We start from the raw sequence: 20098 nt of genomic DNA on the forward strand, positions 1-20098 counted from the left end.
CAGGTTGTTGTCAGATCTTTTAGTTTTTCAGTCCCATAATGGTTCAAAAACAGTTCCAAACTGAAAGTTGTGCTGACATGCGGGACATGACGTCGTCTGTGTAGCTTCTCTGCTAATGTCTCTGTGTACAGCGTGTATGTATAATATATGGATGGATGTGTTATAAGAGCTGGAGGCTGAACATGGCGTCCAGTCAGTCCAGTAGGAACTGCTCGGCTGGTGCGTTGTTTTGTGCGGCTCATTGAATATACGCAGCAGTGTTTGTGGTTCCCGCTCAGCTCATAGAAATATTAATATTTAACCTCCGTGGATCAAACATTCATAACAGGAAGAGTCGTAATAGATGTTGTCTGTCAACAGTTTTACAGACGTGTCTTTTATAACGGAGGTCTTTGGAGGAAATGCGTTTTGGGCTGCAGTACTGGGAGTGACCACTGGGAGAAACTGGAGCAAGTCTGAGCAGCAGCAGCGCCGCATCAGCTCTTATTATACATCCATGTTTGAAGCTCAGAGATGCATCGCTTCCGTTTTGAAAACAATGACTGACTCGGTATTTCTAGAGAGAAGTTGAGGCTTTTTGAACGGGACTCAGTCGGAGCAGCTAGCGGCCGTCGGCGACACTTTAACGTACTGAAGCCTCAAGACGTGGGAGCTGCTGATTGGTCCGACTGACGTCATAGGACGTCATCTGGATTTTCCTTTAAACTCTGAAAAAGACTCGTTACTGAAACATCAGCTGGTGAAATAAAATCTACATCGAGTCCTTTTAAAGTTGAAATAAAGTTTTTTTTGTACTCCTGGTTGCAGAGTTGGATGACGCCATCGACCCCGAGACTGGAGAGCGAGCACAGGGATGACCCCGCCCCCCACCTGTCAACCAGAACGGCCCCGCCCACGTGATGATGTCATGTCGGTCTGTGGGCGGAGCCACAGAGACATTAATGGACTGCTGTGAAATACGACACCTGCAGCTGCTGACAGCAGGCAGGTGTTTATCCTCTTCCTCATCCTCTTCCTCATCCTCTTCCTCCACTGGAGAGGAGCAGCTGCTTCATGCTCAGGATCAGTCATCATATATTACTGATCAGTCATGTTTTAACCTCAATATTCTGTTACGTCAGCTTGTGTGGTGACTTTTAGCATTTATTGTGTTACATTTATTATTCTGTGTTTTATCGCGCTGCGTTTTTCAGTCTGTGAGTGTTTTTGTGTTTTTCTGCGCTGGAACAATGAATCGAGGATGTTTCTGTGGAATGAAAACAAACCCCGCCGACACGACTTCCTCTTTGTCTCAGCGAGTGAAACCAGTTTTGTTTTCTGGCGCTTGTTGCCTCACTGAGCAACATGCTGGTGTTTCTGTTTCCCGCTTTTAGAGCAACACAGTTGAAAAGCAGCCGATCTGTTCTGTTCTCGTTATTTGACACTATTAAACCAGTCTGACCAGTTCAGGATGAAATAAAGCAGTAAACTTGCAAAAGGAGAATTTCTTAATATCCGCAGTAACTCAGAGAAGGCCGTCACCATGGAAACATTATGACCAAACACTGTAAAAAGTTCTATTCTGGATTATAACTGTTAATCCAGGAAAAAACAGTTTGAGTTATTCTGAGATGCTGCAGTTTAACATGCTGGTGGCTGATGAAAGTTTAATGTCACTAAATATGGTCAATAATCTGTAAATATACTGTGTGTGTATATGTATACATATATATATATATGTGTGTATATATATATATATATATATATATATATATATATATATATGCTGATGGGCATCTGTTACATATTCTGTTGTCAGATTAATTATTTCTGATGTCTGAGAAAATCTGTACAAAACAAACACAGTCTGATCTGGTCTGATCTGGTGTGAACTGGTGTGAACTGGTCTGATCTGGTGTGATCTGGTGTGAACTGGTCTGATCTGGTGTGATCTGGTGTGAACTGGTCTGATCTGGTGTGAACTGGTGTGAACTGGTCTGATCTGGTGTGAACTGGTGTGAACTGGTCTGATCTGGTCTGATCTGGTGTGATCTGGTGTGAACTGGTCTGATCTGGTGTGAACTGGTGTGAACTGGTGTGAACTGGTGTGAACTGGTCTGATCTGGTGTGATCTGGTTCGATTCAGGACTTCAGGACACATTTTAACAAAACATTTTTATTGTTAAAAAAAAAATTAACTTTTTTACAAAAATATTAAAGAATCTGAAAGTTTTGTATTTACAGTTTTTTCATGTACAATAAACACATCTGTGACCTTTGACCTTCAACATCAGCTGTGGCTCCTTTCATAACAAAAGTCTTCAAAACATCAAACGAACTTTATTTCTTCTGCTACAGACTCTCCGAGTCCTTTTATTGGTCAATGTTATTCTGCGGCTCTTCTGATTGGTTAATATCAGTCTTGCTCCTCATTGGCTGCCGGATCAGTGGGCGGAGCCTCGTCCTCTGAGCTGGTCTGACGAGCCGCGGTCCGAAAGAGACGCATCAAATCCCGAAACCTGCGAGAGACCTGCAGAGACGAGAAGCGTTAATGACTGCTGTCAGCTGATTGGTTTAAAACCTCAACAGAAGACTGAACAGCCAATCACCTCGCTGGGAGTCTTGTTGCCGAGCAGACTGGAGATGGCCTGGAACGTGTTCTGATTGGCTCCCTCCTGCTGACAGGTGGTCAGAATGACTCGATCTGCCTCCCTGAAAAACAGCAACAAGTTTCAACACAGTCAGACCTCCTCCTGCTCCTCCTGCTCCTCCTACAGAGTACGAGGAGGAGCAGCAGGTGCAGCAGGAGGAGGAAGAGCAGGAGGTGTACCTGGTCCAGAGGATGACTTTCTCTCCACTCGCAGTCAGAGAAATGTTCTTTGCACAGACGGGGAGGTCAGGAGGAGGACTGGGTCGAGGAGGAGCAGAGGAAGGAGAGGGAAGGGTGGAGGAGGCAGAGGAGGTGCAGGTAGAAAGACAGATGGAATATGTGGAGGAGGAAGTGGTAGAAGGACAGGTGGAGGAGGAGGTGGAGGGGTGAACAGAGGATGTGGAGGAGGTACCAGAGGAGGTGGAGGTGGTAACAGAGGAGATGGAGAGGGTGGAGAAGGTAACTGAGGAAGAGGAGGGAGTTGAGGAGGTAAGAGAGGACGTGGAGGTGGAGGAGGTAACTAAGGAAGTGGAGGAGGTAAGAGAGGAGGTGGAGGGGGTTGAGGAGGTAAGAGAGGAGGTGGAGGAGGTAAGAGAGGAGGTGGAGGGTGTAACGGAGGAGATGGAGGGGGTTAAGGAGGTAAGAGAGGAGGTGGAGGAGGTAAGAGAGGAGGTGGAGGAGGTAAGAGAGGGGGTAAGAGAGGAGGTGGAGGAGGTAAGAGAGGAGGTGGAGGGGGTTAAGGAGGTAAGAGAGGAGGTGGAGGGGGTTAAGGAGGTAAGAGAGGAGGTGGAGGGTGTAACGGAGGAGATGGAGGGGGTTAAGGAGGTAAGAGAGGAGGTGGAGGGGGTTAAGGAGGTAAGAGAGGAGGTGGAGGGTGTAACGGAGGAGATGGAGGGGGTTAAGGAGGTGAGAGAGGAGGTGGATGGAGTTTGTAGTGCCTCCTCTCTCCTGCTCCTCTTCAGAGAAGGGCTCTGCTCCTTCTCGCTGCTCTTCCTCTCCTCCTCATCTTCATCATCCTCCTCATCGTCCATTTCATCCTCCTCCTCCTCCTTCTCATCCGTCAGAGGGAACGAGCCTTCCCATGATGCCGCGCTGCGATCTGTCAGCAGAAACAATAATCTTTACACACCTGTCTGTTAATTATAACACACACACACACACACACCTGTCTGTTAATTATAACTAACACACACACACACACACACACACACACACACCTGTCTGTTAATTATAACACACACACACACACACACACACACACCTGTCTGTTAACTATAACACACACACACACCTGTCTGTTAACTATAACACTCACACACACACACCTGACTGTTAATTATAACACACACACACACACACACACACACACACACACCTGACTGTTAATTATAACACACACACACACACACACACACACCTGTCTGTTAATTATAACACACACACACACACACACACACACACACACACACACCTGTCTGTTAACTATAACACACACACACACCTGTCTGTTAATTATAACACACACACACACACACACACACACACACACACACACACACCTGTCTGTTAACTATAACACACACACACACACACACACACCTGTCTGTTAATTATAACACACACACACACACACCTGTCTGTTAATTATAACACACACACACACACACACACACACCTGTCTGTTAATTATAACACACACACACACACACCTGTCTGTTAATTATAACACACACACACACACACACACACCTGTCTGTTAATTATAACACACACACACACACACACCTGTCTGTTAATTATAACACACACACACACACACACACACACACCTGTCTGTTAATTATAACACACACACACACACACACACACACACACACACCTGTCTGTTAATTATAACACACACACACACACACACACACACACACACACACACACACCTGTCTGTTAATTATAACACTAATTATAACACACACACACACACCTGTCTGTTATTATAACACACACACACACACACACACACACACACACACACACACACACACCTGTCTGTTAACTGAACCTGTTACAGGTGATTCTGTCACAGTGAGTAAAGGACTCACCTGGTTGTGGACTGTCGTCCCCCTTCAGATCCAGGTCTTTGTCTCCTGGCTCGTCGTGGGTGGAGCCTATCTGGGCGTACAGAGGGTCCAGACTCTTCATGGCTCTGGACACGCCCCCTGAGCTCTGTGGAGGAAATGAACAGGTGTGTCAGGTGTGTCAGGTGTTTGTACCTCTCTATCACCGGCTCACATTACACGTGATGACCTCACCAACAGACCTTGTTGCCATGGCAGCGAGAGCATCCTTTCCTCCTGTGTCTGCGGATCTTTGCATCGTGACAGAGGCAGGGCCAGTCTTTATCTGACCAATCACAGTCCTGGAAACACAAAAAACAGCGTCAGAAGAAGTTCATGTGTCAGAAGGTCACTAAAGGTCACCATGTGAGGTTTATTTTTCACACCTTGTAGTTTCTGTGGGCGTCCATCTTCCTCCTCTGGCGCCGGCTTGCCATTGGTTGGATCTTATGTCCCTCTTCTTCTTCTTCGAGCTCTGGGAGCGTAACTTCCTCAAAGCCACAGCTGGCTCCGCCTCCTGACCCTGCGCTGATGCCCTCACCGCCATCTAACCCGCCCCCTCCCTCCTCTGGCCAATGAGCTTCTTCGAACTGTCCCGGACGGGCAGGAGGTGGGCGGAGCTCATCAAAAAATACCCAGAATTCAGCTTGTAGATGGGTGTGGCCTTTCAGCAGGGTGTCCATCTGAGCTTTCAGCTGAAAGACATTAAACAGCTGATTGATTTCACCTCAACAGACCCGGAACCAAGTTCAGTCTGGACAGGACGTCAGACACAAAAACATCATAATAAAATACCCTGTGTAGACTCAATCAGACCGATCGTATTATCAATAATAAACACAATTAAAACAGATAAATAAAGAAACCATTTAACTATGAAGCTGACATACAGAGTAGAAACACAAAAATCAAGGAAAAGTCAACAAATCAGGTAGTTCAGTTGCTCTGCTACTGCAGTAATTACGGTAGCCTGAAGATGCTCGTTCAGCTTTGACTTCAGGCTGCTGTAATTACTGTAGTAACAGCGCAACAGAATTTAAAAGAAGCTGACTGCTGTCGCTCCGATCTCTGGTTGAAATGTCAGTGATTGTGTTGTAATCAGACTGATTGATGGTTAACCTCTCTGGTACCTCGTGGATGCTGGTCGGACTCAGGTCTGGACCGGCCTGCAGAGCCTTGATGATCTTCTGGTAATGTGACGGATTATCTCCAAAACTGATCTCCAACTGTCGCAGGAAACGTCGGCTGCGCTCAAATGCCTGCTGCTCCTCAAACTGCTCAGCCGGGAGAGAAACAGATCAGCGATTGACATCAGAGTCGGTTCATTCACAGCGGGCTACATACAACCACCCCGTGCTCCTCACCAGTCCGCACTCCAGCGCCTGCTCGGGATGCATGAAGGCGGCGAAGTCTCGGAGGAGGTCCGTCCGGTTTCCCAGGATGCAGCGCAGCTTCCTGAACAGCACGATCACCTGCTGTCCTTCTCCCACCAGCTCGAACTCGTTCAGCAGAGACACAAACTCCTCCACCTTCCCGGGAACGTCCTGCAACGCCTCGCGCACCTGACGACACACAGCAACACGGTCACCTAGACAACCATCAGCACGACCTCACCTGTTCCTACTGTTGCTATGGAAACTCCTCTCCAGGTTAGAGAGGAGACAGTTTGTAGCTGAATTCACTGTTCGATCCTGTGACCAGTGATGGAAGAAGTACTCAGATCCTTTACTGCAGTAAAAGTACTAATACAACAAAGTAAAAATACTCCATTACAAGTAAAAGTCCTGCATGAAAAATCCTCCTACAGTAAAAGTACATAAGTATTATGAGCTTGATGTAGTTAAAGTATTGCAGTAAAAGTACATAAGTATTATGAGCTTGATGTAGTTAAAGTATTGCAGTAAAAGTACATAAGTATTATAAGCTTGATGTAGTTAAAGTATTGCAGTAAAAGTACATAAGTATTATAAGCTTGATGTAGTTAAAGCATTGCAGTAAAAGTACATAAGTATTATGAGCTTGATGTAGTTAAAGTATTGCAGTAAAAGTACATAAGTATTATGAGCTTGATGTAGTTAAAGTATTGCAGTAAAAGTAGTGGTTTGGTCCCTCTGACTGATATATTATTATATATGACATCATTAGATTATTAATAGTGAAGCATCAGTGTTAGAGCAGCATGTTACTGTTGTAGCTGCTGGAGGTGGAGCTAGTTTACACTACTTTATATACAGTTAGCTAGTTTAGTCCAGTGGTTCCCAACCTAGGGGTCGGGCCCCTCCAAAGGGTCAGCAGATAAATCTGAGGGGTGGTGAGATGATTAATGGGAGAGGAAAGAAGAAAAAACAAAGTTCTGATACACAAATCTGTTTTCAGTTTTTGGACTTTTTCTCTAATCTTTGGGTTTTGGCTTCATCTTCTCTGTAACTTCACAGGAAGTGAAGTCATGTTCTGAGTTTTGGCGTCTCACCCTGTTGAGGTAACTCTGGGCGAACGCCACGTCTTTGCTCTCTCTGTGTGGGTCGTTGTCCAGGAGGTTTTCGTCGTACAGCAGCAACAGTTTAGCAGCGTCTTTACTGTGACGCTCCTGACGACTCCTCCTCAGACCGCGGAGAGGTCGGCTTCGACCTGCAGACACACAGAAGAAGTCCAGAGAAGAAGAAACTCAAAAACATGAAACATCATCGACTCACTGAGAGAAAAGTTCCCGACATTAAAAAGAAAAACTGTCCATCAGAGACAGACCTCTTCCTCGTCCAGGACACCTCCCTCCTCCTCTGGGTGTCCCCTCACAGGATGGCGTCTCCTCATCTCCCCCGGCCTTAGTGCTCCTCCCCTCTCCTGACCCCTCCCCTTTAGGCCCCTCCTCCTCCTCCTCCTCTTCCTCCTCCTGAGAGCCGGGGGAGGTCGGAGAGTGATCCTCCTCAGAGTCTCCGTCTGCACAGAGCCTCCTCTCCGACGCCAGCCACGTCAGCTGCTTCATCGTCTCCTAGAAAAGGTCAAAGGTCAGCGCTCAGTCGTCTCCTAGACAACAGCTCAGAAGTCACATAGTGACCTCTGACCTCTGCAGGTGGTGTTGAGAGTCTGAAGTTCAAAGTGAAAACGCCAAACAGCAGACGCTCTCTGTCCACACTGACTCCGTTAAATATTGATTAGCTGAAAACTATTCAATGAACCAATAACGATTTCTCCATAATCATCAGGAAACCTTGATCCACATTACTTCCTGTTTACCTGTAACTCTGGAACAGACAGCACTGACTCCTCCGACGCTGATGACATCACCTCCTCCTCATCTTCATCCTGAGTGAGGTCATCAAAGTCCTCCTCCTCTTCCTCCTCGCCCTGCCTGTCCTGATCTTCATCCTTATCCTTCTCTCCGTCCTCGTCCCGCTCTCCTTCTCCGTCCTCCCTCTGTCCGTCCTCCTCCTCCTCCCCTCCTCCTCCCTGCTCTCCCTCTCCTCCTCCTCCTCCTCCTCCTCCACCTGCTTCCTCCTCTCCACCTCCTCCTGCCTCTCTCCTCTCTTCCTCCTCTCCACCTCCTCCTGCCTCTCTCCTCTCTTCCTCCTCTCCACCTCCTCCTGCCTCTCTACTCTCTTCCTCCTCTCCACCTCCTCCTGCCTCTCTACTCTCTTCCTCCTCTCCACCTCCTCCTGCCTCTCTCCTCTCTTCCTCCTCTCCACCTCCTCCTGCCTCTCTACTCTCTTCTTCCTCTCCACCTCCTCCTGCCTCTCTCCTCTCTTCCTCCTCTCCACCATTTTCTCCTCCGTTCAAACAGACGACACCCAGATGAGTCCAGCTCCTCTCCTCCTCCTCCTCCTCCTCCTCCTCTCCTGCACAGGACGACAGTGTTGATGTAGACCCTGGACTTTCCTCGTCTCCTCCCTCCTCCATCTGTCTCACCTCCACCTGTCTGTCTGCCTCTGGCTGGGGGCGGGGCCTTGTGGAGGTCTTCTCCACCTCCTCCTGCTCCTGGTTGATCAGACCGTGGAGCTTCTGCCCCAGAGCATGCTGGGAGGTGGTGGTGGACGGAGCCGAAGGCGTCCACACCATCTGGAGGACGACGTAGCCTGGCTTCACAACAGCAGCTGAGCAGGGCATTATGGGATTTGTAGTGTCAGGGTTGGAAACGGAGGGGAGGGGGAGGAGGAGGGGCAGGGGCCCGGTGTCTTGTTGCCTAGAAACGCTTCTCTGCCCAATAGGAAGGCAGGACTGGATGATGTCAGCACACAAGGGGTGGGCGGGGACTGGACCGGCCCCACGGGGAGGAGGCGGAGCTAAAGGAACAGCTCCTGAAACAGCGGGGACGTTGGTGGGTAATGTGACATCTGCAGCAGGTAGGTGGGCCACGTAGCTGATTGACTGCAAGTCCACCTCTCTGTCTGCCTGTCTGTCTGCCTGTCTGTCTGCCTGTCTGTCTGCCGGCCTGTCCACCTGTCTGTCTGCCGGGCAGAGCGGCAGCAGAGATGCATTATGGGCCAGGGTGAAGAGCCGTCTATGTGGGCGGGCCGGTGGGCGGGCCGACTTGTTGTGCCAGTAGGGGTGGAGCCTGAGGGTGCAGCCTTGGGGGAGGGAGGAGGGGTAGCGTGGAGGACAGGTGTTCAGTCGGGTCCTCTGGATGATCTGCTGACTGTTCTGCAGGTGAGAATCATCAGAGGAACAGAGTCACAACCAACAACCTGATGGTTCCATCAGACTGCACAGTTACTAACAGCTTAGTAGATTCAGTATCTTTATGCAACATAATATAAAAATTAAATAAAACTGCAAGCAGCGTTGGTCGGGACCTCGCACTCTGGCCCGTCGGGATCAGATCATTTTGCTTTTTAAAAATGAGGGATATTTATTACAAATGTGGTGTGCTTTTATTTTGAAAGTTTGATTGACATGTGTACTGTCAGGTGTGTAGAGACAATAAGTAACTGCAGCTGGACACAGAAAAATACTCATATATTTGAATGGAGAGTGTGAGTGAACCCACACCTTTTTGAACATTTACTGCTTCCACATAGTTTTAGATACAAACTTCATTTGAACTTTAAATGAGTCACGAGACTTTGACCTACAAATCTTGAATTTACATGTTTTTTCTATCCTTTATTGTTTTTGAGATATTAGAGTGTGAGTTTTAAAGTCTTTTCTTGCTCCTCCTGTGATTTTATAATGAGTGTGTATTGTGGAATGTTTCACAGCACTGAGGGAGTGACATCACCAGGAGCAGTTGGAGAGGAGGATTTCAGAGTACGCTTCTTGTGAAATCTCCTCATAAATCCCATGACTTTGGCCAAATCTTACATTAAAAATCATATTTTAGTAGGAAATTTCGTGGTGAATCCATTGATACAGGTTTGAAAGTGGTCAGACTTATAGTTTAGACATCAGAAGCCTCTGTTTGACACAAAGTTCATGCCCATAGATTGCCTCCCCATTGGTTTACATTGTAAGGGTGATGTGGCACTGCAACTTTCAGGGTTTATTAAATCCAAACCATTCGAGTTATTACAAAGTTATTAACAACTTTCAGCATAGTGCCATAAGTCATGTATTAAAGTTTGAAGCCGATACCATTAACACCCTTGGAGGAGATAGCGTTTGTTCAGGGGCCAAAATTGGGGCAAAGTCTTATTTTGAAAGGCTAATTGCGGACTTCCTGTTGGATTTAGGTCAGGGATGTCACCTATGATTTGTAGGTCTTGATGAGACGAATAATTGAGTTTTGGTTTGATCTCTCTACGACATTCCTACGGGCCGTGGCGGCCATTTTAGTTACATAGGTGGCGCTAGAGAGCACATTTTTGGCACTTTAGGGGTTAATTTTTACATTTTATCAAATTTTTCACCAGACCTGATATGCATGCCAAATTTGGTGAGTTTAGGGGGTCAAATTTAAGGTTTAAGTGGCGTAATAATAAAGAAAGAAAGAAAGAAAGAAAGAAACAAACAAACAAACAAACACATGAAAAACAACAGGGTCGTCGCCCTTAGGCCCTTGTTTTACAGTAGTCCTCAGTCCCTAAATATAAAAACCAAGTGATTTAATTCAGCAGGTGTCAGGCTTCACACTGGTCTGGATCTAGTTGAGTCTCTCTCACCTTGAGCCAGTTAGGCATGGTGGAAGTCTTTCTGTCCACTGGGGGGCGCTGGTCTCCCGGCTGGATTCTGCTGCAGGCCAGCGGCAGCGGGGGGACGACTCCCTGTGTCAGGAACACCTGAGAACACGTCGAACAGGCAGAGATCACTGTTACCTGTCCAACTACAGAGGCGTTTGTAACAGAGGAAAAGAGTCGAGGTGCTGTAAGATTGACTGATGATGTCACGCGGTGACGTGTGGTGATGTCACAGTGATGTCACCTTGATGACGTTGTTGTGTGGCGCTCTGGGGCTGCTCATCTCTCGGACATGTTTCCTGAAGTTCCATCGTGTCTTACAGAGCAGGTAGGAGCTGATCAGCTGATCCGGCTGGACCGTCCCCTCAAAGTGCTTCAGACCCAGGATGATCAGTCTGCACAGAGGCATCATGGGAATTTATTACTATCAGCCTGCACAGAGGCATCATGGGAATTTATTACTGTCAGCCTGCACAGAGGCATCATGGGAATTTATTACTGTCAGCCTGCACAGAGGCATCATGGGAATTTATTACTGTCAGCCTGCACAGAGGCATCATGGGAATTTATTACTATCAGTCTGCACAGAGGCATCATGGGAATTTATTACTGTCAGTCTGCACAGAGGCATCATGGGAATTTATTACTGTCAGCCTGCACAGAGGCATCATGGGAATTTATTACTGTCAGCCTGCACAGAGGCATCTACGTACCCGTCCTCTCCCGCGGTGTAAACGCTCCGGTGGTGTCGGGTGTGGAGGGCGGGGTCCAGGCTGCAGACAGGAAGTAGTTCTGGGTAGAGGAAAACGGGCCGGGTGGCGAACAGCCAGGTGGTGTCGGCGGGCAGCAGGGGGAAGGCGTGGCCTAAACAGAAGCAGCAGAACATGAAACAGCTGACAGAACGTCTGCAGGATCGACGTGGTCTGAAATAAACACCTCTCCTGTCACTTCACAGAGGGAGGTTCATTCCTCCTGCTTACTGTTGGTAGCAGGAGTCATCGTGGGGAGCCAGCGTCTGGATACAGCAGGAGCAAGAGGAGCAGCAGGAGGCTCCTCTCTCTGCTCCACCTCCTGCAGGAGATCCAGCGCTGGCCGCAGGTTACAGACTCTGAAACAGCTGGGGAGGAACACCTCCTCCTGACGCCTGGCAAACTGCTGCAGCTCCTCCTGGAGGCGGGAGGGAGGAGAGGTTAGTTTGTTGTTGTTTACTGTCTGACCAGGTAGTGTTTGTGTTGTTTACTGTCTGACCAGGTAGTGTTTGTGTTGTTTACTGACTGACCAGGTAGTGTTTGTGTTGTTTACTGACTGACCAGGTAGTGTTTGTGTTGTTTACTGACTGTGCTGTTGTTTACTGTCTGACCAGGTAGTGTTTGTGTTGTTTACTGACTGACCAGGTAGTGTTTGTGTTGTTTACTGACTGACCAGGTAGTGTTTGTGTTGTTTACTGTCTGACCAGGTAGTGTTTGTGTTGTTTACTGTCTGACCAGGTAGTGTTTGTGTTGTTTACTGATTGACCAGGTAGTGTTTGTGTTGTTTACTGACTGACCAGGTAGTGTTTGTGTTGTTTACTGACTGTGCTGTTGTTTACTGTCTGACCAGGTAGTGTTTGTGTTGTTTACTGACTGACCAGGTAGTGTTTGTGTTGTTTACTGACTGACCAGGTAGTGTTTGTGTTGTTTACTGTCTGACCAGGTAGTGTTTGTGTTGTTTACTGACTGACCAGGTAGTGTTTGTGTTGTTTACTGTCTGACCAGGTAGTGTTTGTGTTGTTTACTGACTGACCAGGTAGTGTTTGTGTTGTTTACTGACTGACCAGGTAGTGTTTGTGTTGTTTACTGTCTGACCAGGTAGTGTTTGTGTTGTTTACTGACTGACCAGGTAGTGTTTGTGTTGTTTACTGACTGACCAGGTAGTGTTTGTGTTGTTTACTGATTGACCAGGTAGTGTTTGTGTTGTTTACTGACTGACCAGGTAGTGTTTGTGTTGTTTACTGACTGTGCTGTTGTTTACTGTCTGACCAGGTAGTGTTTGTGTTGTTTACTGACTGACCAGGTAGTGTTTGTGTTGTTTACTGACTGACCAGGTAGTGTTTTTGTTGTTTACTGACTGACCAGGTAGTGTTTGTGTTGTTTACTGACTGACCAGGTAGTGTTTGTGTTGTTTACTGATTGACCAGGTAGTGTTTGTGTTGTTTACTGACTGACCAGGTAGTGTTTGTGTTGTTTACTGACTGTGCTGTTGTTTACTGTCTGACCAGGTAGTGTTTGTGTTGTTTACTGACTGACCAGGTAGTGTTTGTGTTGTTTACTGACTGACCAGGTAGTGTTTTTGTTGTTTACTGACTGACCAGGTAGTGTTTGTGTTGTTTACTGACTGACCAGGTAGTGTTTTTGTTGTTTACTGACTGACCAGGTAGTGTTTGTGTTGTTTACTGTCTGACCAGGTAGTGTTTGTGTTGTTTACTGACTGACCAGGTAGTGTTTGTGTTGTTTACTGACTGACCAGGTAGTGTTTGTGTTGTTTACTGTCTGACCAGGTAGTGTTTGTGTTGTTTACTGACTGACCAGGTAGTGTTTGTGTTGTTTACTGTCTGACCAGGTAGTGTTTGTGTTGTTTACTGACTGACCAGGTAGTGTTTGTGTTGTTTACTGACTGACCAGGTAGTGTTTGTGTTGTTTACTGACTGACCAGGTAGTGTTTAGTGATGCAGGCTTCGTGGTTTAGGGCGTCAACACGGCGGCTCAGCAGGTGAACCTGAGTCAGCAGCTGAACATGCTGAGAGAGAAAAACAGTTCAGTCACAGCGTCTCAGGTGAAAAACACCTGGATATCATGCGTCTGCAGGTTGGAGGTACATACATACTAGATACAATATAAGATACTACATGAAATACTACATAATACTACATGAAATACTACATAATACTACATGAAATACTTATGGAGAGAAATATATGTGATTGGACTAATCTAGATGTGGGGCAGGAACATGTGATGGGGGGTCTCGACATCAATTTGTGGAACAGGAAGCAGCTGAGGGGGAAGTGATCCCAGACAACATGGTGGCCATCTTGAATACCTGCTGTATCTGCTGCTGCAGCTGCAGTTTCTGCGTGTAGTCCAGGTGGAGCGTGGGGCAGACCCGGCTCGGCAGCACTATGACGGATGTGACGGTGTCGGGTTGTGGGCTGGGTGTGTCCTTCAGGTTCACGTTGTCCCGCTGATGATTGGTGGTGTCCTGCAGGGCTCTCCTCTGCTGCAGAGCTTCATACTGTTTCCTGACCGTCCGCCGCCGCTCTGTTAGCATGCTGGCTAACGGTGCCTCAAAGCTACAAACAGCAAACAGGGAGGAAAGTACTGTAACTTAAAGGACACATACCAGCTCTATATTTATATTCTACTGGGCTCTACTGGAATATCTTTGCATGATAACTGGTCCTACTGGTCCTTTATGCAGCCCCTCAGTTCAGCCTCTGTCTGAAACAGGCCGTTTTAGCTCCTGTCTCTTTAAGGCCCCGCCTCCTGATGAGCCCACTCTGTTCTGATTGGTCAGCTTCAGGAAGCTTCCTCCGGCCCCAGAAACACCACATGGAAACACCTTAGCAACCACCTTAGCAACAACGGACGGCCATTCATGCACGACGAGCCAACGTCAGCTCATCAGCAAGGTTGAAGCCCTGAGTTTTGACTTTAAACATGTTTAACATCCGACATCAGAACAGAATATAAATAACATAAAATATGTCTCCTTTAAGTTCTGTCAGGTTCAACAGTGACACAGCTGTTTCCAAACACAAGCTCCACCCCTCGAGGGGCGTGGCCTGATGACTGACGACAGTTGCGATGATACCTGCGCCGAGATGTGCCAGCTGTGTTTGGAGAGGTTTCTGACCGGGACGCTTCTGCTGAGATAAACTGACACAGGAGGAGGCGGAGCCTTTGCATCACGCCATCAACACTACTTTTTGATGACACTCAAATAAAATGGCGGAGAGTAAACGCAGTGCACCGTGTAGTAAATGTCTCCTCTCAGCTGGATTCTTCTTCATGACTTTTATGTGAAGAAGAAGCAACAGCAGAGGCCATTTTTCTTCCTCCCAACCCAAACAGTCACAGCACTTCTCTGCTGCGCCGTCCCAACAGGAGGACCCCGCCCCCTCCCCGACCTCCTACCAGGACACACTGAACATAGTTACCGTAAAGCCTGGGGGACGTTGAATTTGGGTCCAGTCTGTGACGGGGCCTCCTCCTCCTCCTGCTGCTCCTCTTTCTCAGCAGCCACCTCCTCCTCCTCCTCTTCCTCCTCCTGGAGCTGCACAGTTAAAACACGTCAGCGTCACATGAAAAGACATTTTTCACTAAACGGTCCCTGAACGCAGGAACAAAAGTGTTGTTCAGGATTCCTGTTTGAGTTTAAACTGATCAGAAATGTGACGACAGGCCTGTTGGTTATTTCCTGCTGTGTGACTGTTTACTCTCATACTGACACACATCAACTCAGCAGGTAAACAAAACGCCATGGAAACCACAGAAACCAGTAACCGTCTATCTAAACTCAGAATCATTAGTAGAAATCAGCTCACTGTGTCAAACAGCTCCTCCAGCAGCTCGTTCACCTCCTTCTCTGAAAAACAAGAGGAACAGTTAACACTGAGGTCCTGCGAAGCTCCTCCAGTATGTTTTATCAGAACTACTGGGAGGACTGGTGTCTTCCAGTCCATGAGACCTACTGGTGATCTGGACCGCTCGGTCCGTCCTGTAGTCCTCCAGGTCGGGTTCATCCAGGTCGTCCAGGAAGTTGTACTCTGGGTCGTCATCATCATCAGCTTCCTCTGAGAAAACAAACAGGTTCAGTCAGCTGTCAGAACTGTAAACAACAACAAAAAAAACAAACAAACATCCAGGAACGTCTTCTAGTTCCTGTCTGTTCAGGAAAACGGCTTCACAACACCTTTGCCGTCTGTGTGACCTCTGACCTTCATTGTCGGGGGCCATGAGACCCTGCAGCCACCGCGTCCAGTGACGGTCTTCTTCCAGCTGGGCGGAGCCCTGATCGTACATGTCAGCGGTGATGTCAGGGGCCAGAAGCTCCGCCTCCAGCTGCCCCAGAGGAACATTAACCAGAGGAAGCTTGGAGCGTGTGCGGTACGCCAAACAGCTGGAGCCTTCATCATCATCATCACCAGCTTTTCTGTCCAGAGACTGAGAGAGAGACAGGGAGGGGGTTACCTGGTTATAGGTGTAGGCGGGGCTGGGAAGGGGGGGGGGTTACCTGGTTATAGGTGTAGGCGGGGCTGGGAGGGGGAGGGGTTACCTGGTTATAGGTGTAGGCGGGGCTGGGAGGGGGGGGGGGGGTTACCTGGTTATAGGTGTAGGCGGGGCTGGGAGGGGGAGGGGTTACCTGGTTATAGGTGTAGGCGGGGCTTGGAGGGGGGAGGGGTTACCTGGTTATAGGTGTAGGCAGGGCTGGGAGGGGGGAGGGGTTACCTGGTTATAGGTGTAGGCGGGGCTGGGAGGGGGGAGGGGTTACCTGGTTATAGGTGTAGGCGGGGCTGCAGTCCAGTTCCTCCTCCACAGCGTTCAGTCTCTCCAGGAAGGAGGATTCAGCGGGAGCAGTGAGGAGGTGCTGAGGAGCACAGGTGGAGGTCATCACCTCCTCTCTCAGGTGTCCTGGAGATCTCTAAACAACAGATGTTAGAACTTTCAGCAGGACGACTGCAGACTGAAGAGTGACAGGACATCCCAGCACCCACCTGGAACACCTGACCCCTCTAACAATCACCTGAGCTCAGGAGGTACTATGACATCACACATGACATCACGTGTCACCTGGGCAGTACAGTGAGGATCAGAGAGAATATATAATATCTATACACACTGTTTCCTGACAGGTATGTACAGGTGTTCACCACATGGTACCATGCAGGTAAATCACCTGAACAGGTCTGACATCAGGGTACCTGTTCATCAGCTGTATGGTCTGCTGGCGGTCTAGGCTGAGGGCAGTGCATTCTGGGAGGTGAAGCAAAGCTGTCAGCGTCACTGAGGAAGGTCTGTGCACGCACACACACACACACACACACACACGCACGCACACACACAAACATTTAGTTATATGATTTAACACAACAACACACCATAAAACCAGTTCTGATCAACCATAAATCAACTTCAACTGAAACCCACCTCCTCAGCCGTGTCCTCTTCCTCCTCTTCCTCATCAGGACAATACTCTTCATCTGACGAGTCTTCATCCTCCTCAAGATCGATGTCAACAAACTGAGGAGGCTGTAGGAGAGACAGACAGTTAGACAGTCAGAGAGAGACAGACAGACAGTCAGAGAGAGACAGACAGTTAGACAGTCAGAGAGAGACAGACAGTTAGACAGTCAGAGAGAGACAGACAGACAGTCAGAGAGAGACAGACAGTTAGACAGTCAGAGAGAGACAGACAGTAATTGCAGACTGGGTCTATTAGTTTACCTTGACTGTGGTTGTGTTCACTGCTGACAGACTCCAGTTCAGTGGCTGTAAACAGACAAACAGACAGACAGACAGACAGACAGACAGACAGGTAAAGCAGACTTGTTTGGGTCTCCAAGTTAAGTATCAGAGAGGATTGTGGGAAGTTGAGTTCACCTGTCCCTGCTGGACGGCCTGCTTCAGTCTAGAGCGGGTCATCTTTGGCTCCTGGTGAGAAACAAACACAGATGGTCTGTAGCTTCACAGGTTTGACGTGGCGGGAAAATTCCATTTAACAATGTGAAGATGCTTCCTGCAGCTGCAGGAGGACAGAAACACTCACAAACATGGGCAGGTCCTGAGTGTCTCTGATGGCAGCTTTCATCATGGCCACCACGCGCTCATGAGTGATCACCTCCTGACACGGGACAGGAAACACGTTACCAAGAGTTTCATACATGTTCTCAGTCACATGTGGACTATAAACTGTGAAAACACGCTGGGCTTCATGCAAGAAACACTCACACCAACAGATTCACTCTGAAGAGGCTCGTATGAGTCATTTAAGAAAATCTGTTGCGTTCATCAGTTTTCTTGGATTTTCTCTCAATGAAATTATAGAATAAGAACGTGACATTGTTCTTGCATAAGGCCCAGTGTATTTATAGTCAGGTGTATGTATGTTCACTGTGTGTGTTTGTGTGTGTGTGTGTGTGTGTGTGTGTGTGTGTGTGTGTGTGTGTGTGTGTGTGAGACGCTCACATGCAGGATGGCGCGCACATTGCTGGACGTCAGGTTGTGCTGTTTGGACTTCCTGTCCAGATCAATGTCCAGTCGTCCCAGTTCATCCTCACTAGACTCGCCCGTCTCCGTGGCGACCGCCTGCTCACCTGTCGTCCCGCCACCTGAGCAGGAGACAGACAGCTGTCTGTTAGCACACCAGCTGATTTCAACCAAACTTTATGTAAAACATGATCCGACAAGTGTTCAGTTGTCATCATGATGTCACTTCTGCTGTACCTAAGACAGGTGTCCTCTCCTCTTCCTGTCTGTCCTCGGTGGAACTTCCTGTGTGAGGGGCGAACGCTGTCTGTGACTTCCTGTCCCATCTGAAGACGCTTGTCTCTGCGTCCGTCCTCACGGATTTGGACTCCAGAGGACAGACGTCTTCCTCTGCTGGACGCCGCTTTTATTGAATGATCAGTAAAATAACCAATTAGAGCTGCAACAATTAGTCAATTAGTTGCCGACAATTAAATTAATCAACAACTATTTTGATCAATTAATCGTTTTGAGTCATATTTTAAGGAACAAATGTCCAAATTCTCTGATTCCAGCTTCTTACATGTGAATATTTTCTGGTTTCTTTAGTCTCTGTGACAGTAAACTGAAGATCTTTGGATTCTGGACAAAACAGTTGCATCCCAATAACCAATCAATACAACACCTGATCATACCATCACTGCTTGTATGTCATAACTATACAAGTTATCTATCTATCTATCTATCTATCTATCTATATCGTTATATTCTGCACATTTCCAGAATTCCAGTGTGTTTAACCAGCAGTCAGGTGTCCATAGTGACAGTAAAGAGGTTTTCCTCGCTGTAATCATTCCTCCTGTTCATACTGGATATTAAAAGATCCTTCAAATGTGCTTTCAATGGAAGTGATGGAGGCCAAAATCCACAGTGTGTCCACACAGTCATTTATTCCTTATCAGTCAAGACAGAAACTGTCTCCTCTCCCTCATTAGCTCATTAGCTTAGCTTAGCTTAGCTTAGTTTAGAAGCCGGTTGAACTGTGACGGTTTATATTGTTCCGGTTCGACAAACATCTTATAAAGGAGCAGCAGCTCCGAACATGAGTCAACTCGAAGCTGCTACAGGCTGAAACAGTGTAAACTTACCCGCAGACTGACGCTGGCAGCCATCTACTCGGACATGCTAACTCTGTTAGCTTCTTCTTCTGTTCCGCTAACAACAATAACACTTCCGGCCCGCGTCGCTTCTTCTTCTTCGTCGTGTTAGTGTGCGGATCGCAAACCAACTTCAACGGTGCATACCGCCACCTGCTGTATAATAATCAACCCAGCAGTCTTTAAATAGCAGAGGCGCAAAATAACTAAATACATTTACTCAAGTACTGTATTTAAGTACAGTTTTGAGGTACTTGTACTTTACTTGAGTATTTCCATGTGATGCTACTTTCTACATTTCAGAGGGAAATATTGTACTTTCTACTCCACTACATTTATTTGACAGCTTTAGTTACTTTTCAGATGAAGATTTGACACAATGGATAATATAACAAGCTTTTAAAATACAACACATTGTTAAAGATGAAACCAGTGGTTTCCAACCTTTTTGTCTTTTGACATCTTACAAAAAGCAGTGTGTAGTCGGGGTCACATTTCACATGTCTATGAGTTGTTAACAGCTCCACCAAATAGTGATTTTTCCCTCTAAACTTCTCACATGCTTTCATTTCAATAAATGTTCAAATGATCCAATATTTCAGCAAAAATCAAAGATTAGAGAAAAAGTCCAAAAACTGAAAACAGATTTGTGTATCAGAACTTTGTTTTTTCTTCTTTCCTCTCCCATTAATCATCTCACCACCCCTCAGATTTATCTGCTGACCCTTTGGAGGGGCCCGACCCCTAGGTTGGGAACCACTGGACTAAACTAGCTAACTGTATATAAAGTAGTGTAAACTAGCTCCACCTCCAGCAGCTACAACAGTAACATGCTGCTCTAACACTGATGCTTCACTATTAATAATCT

At 47.3% G+C, this 20098-nt stretch overlaps 1 protein-coding gene across 2 annotated transcripts in view; it reads right to left on the minus strand.

Moving 5' to 3' along the window:
• Window positions 1-2299: 2299 nt before the first annotated feature.
• gon4lb (gon-4 like b) overlaps window positions 2300-20098 on the minus strand; it is a 36957-nt gene continuing 19158 nt past the window's right edge. The window contains exons 1-30 of one of the 2 annotated variants that reach the window (XM_067600284.1): window positions 19222-19330; window positions 18332-18497; window positions 18074-18216; window positions 17655-17729; window positions 17489-17539; window positions 17333-17377; window positions 17036-17137; window positions 16810-16902; window positions 16380-16529; window positions 15826-16051; window positions 15580-15681; window positions 15433-15473; window positions 15046-15161; window positions 13929-14178; window positions 13539-13625; window positions 11831-12017; window positions 11564-11714; window positions 11095-11245; window positions 10836-10952; window positions 7978-9378; window positions 7489-7732; window positions 7214-7371; window positions 6108-6305; window positions 5874-6017; window positions 5130-5438; window positions 4947-5045; window positions 4729-4852; window positions 2810-3728; window positions 2589-2691; window positions 2300-2509 (exon numbers count right to left, since the gene is read on the minus strand). In XM_067600284.1, coding sequence (XP_067456385.1) covers window positions 2396-2509; window positions 2589-2691; window positions 2810-3728; window positions 4729-4852; window positions 4947-5045; window positions 5130-5438; window positions 5874-6017; window positions 6108-6305; window positions 7214-7371; window positions 7489-7732; window positions 7978-9378; window positions 10836-10952; window positions 11095-11245; window positions 11564-11714; window positions 11831-12017; window positions 13539-13625; window positions 13929-14178; window positions 15046-15161; window positions 15433-15473; window positions 15580-15681; window positions 15826-16051; window positions 16380-16529; window positions 16810-16902; window positions 17036-17137; window positions 17333-17377; window positions 17489-17539; window positions 17655-17729; window positions 18074-18216; window positions 18332-18497; window positions 19222-19245 — 6090 coding nt within the window. In that variant the 5' untranslated portion in view covers window positions 19246-19330 and the 3' untranslated portion in view covers window positions 2300-2395. Of the gene's footprint in view, window positions 2510-2588; window positions 2692-2809; window positions 3729-4728; window positions 4853-4946; window positions 5046-5129; window positions 5439-5873; window positions 6018-6107; window positions 6306-7213; window positions 7372-7488; window positions 7733-7977; window positions 9379-10835; window positions 10953-11094; window positions 11246-11563; window positions 11715-11830; window positions 12018-13538; window positions 13626-13928; window positions 14179-15045; window positions 15162-15432; window positions 15474-15579; window positions 15682-15825; window positions 16052-16379; window positions 16530-16809; window positions 16903-17035; window positions 17138-17332; window positions 17378-17488; window positions 17540-17654; window positions 17730-18073; window positions 18217-18331; window positions 18498-19221; window positions 19331-20098 lie in introns of those variants that run through there. The other variant, XM_067600286.1, reaches the window with a different exon arrangement.

This window comes from Thunnus thynnus, chromosome 10 (genome assembly GCF_963924715.1).
Source record: "Thunnus thynnus chromosome 10, fThuThy2.1, whole genome shotgun sequence".
Lineage (NCBI taxonomy): Eukaryota > Metazoa > Chordata > Actinopteri > Scombriformes > Scombridae > Thunnus > Thunnus thynnus.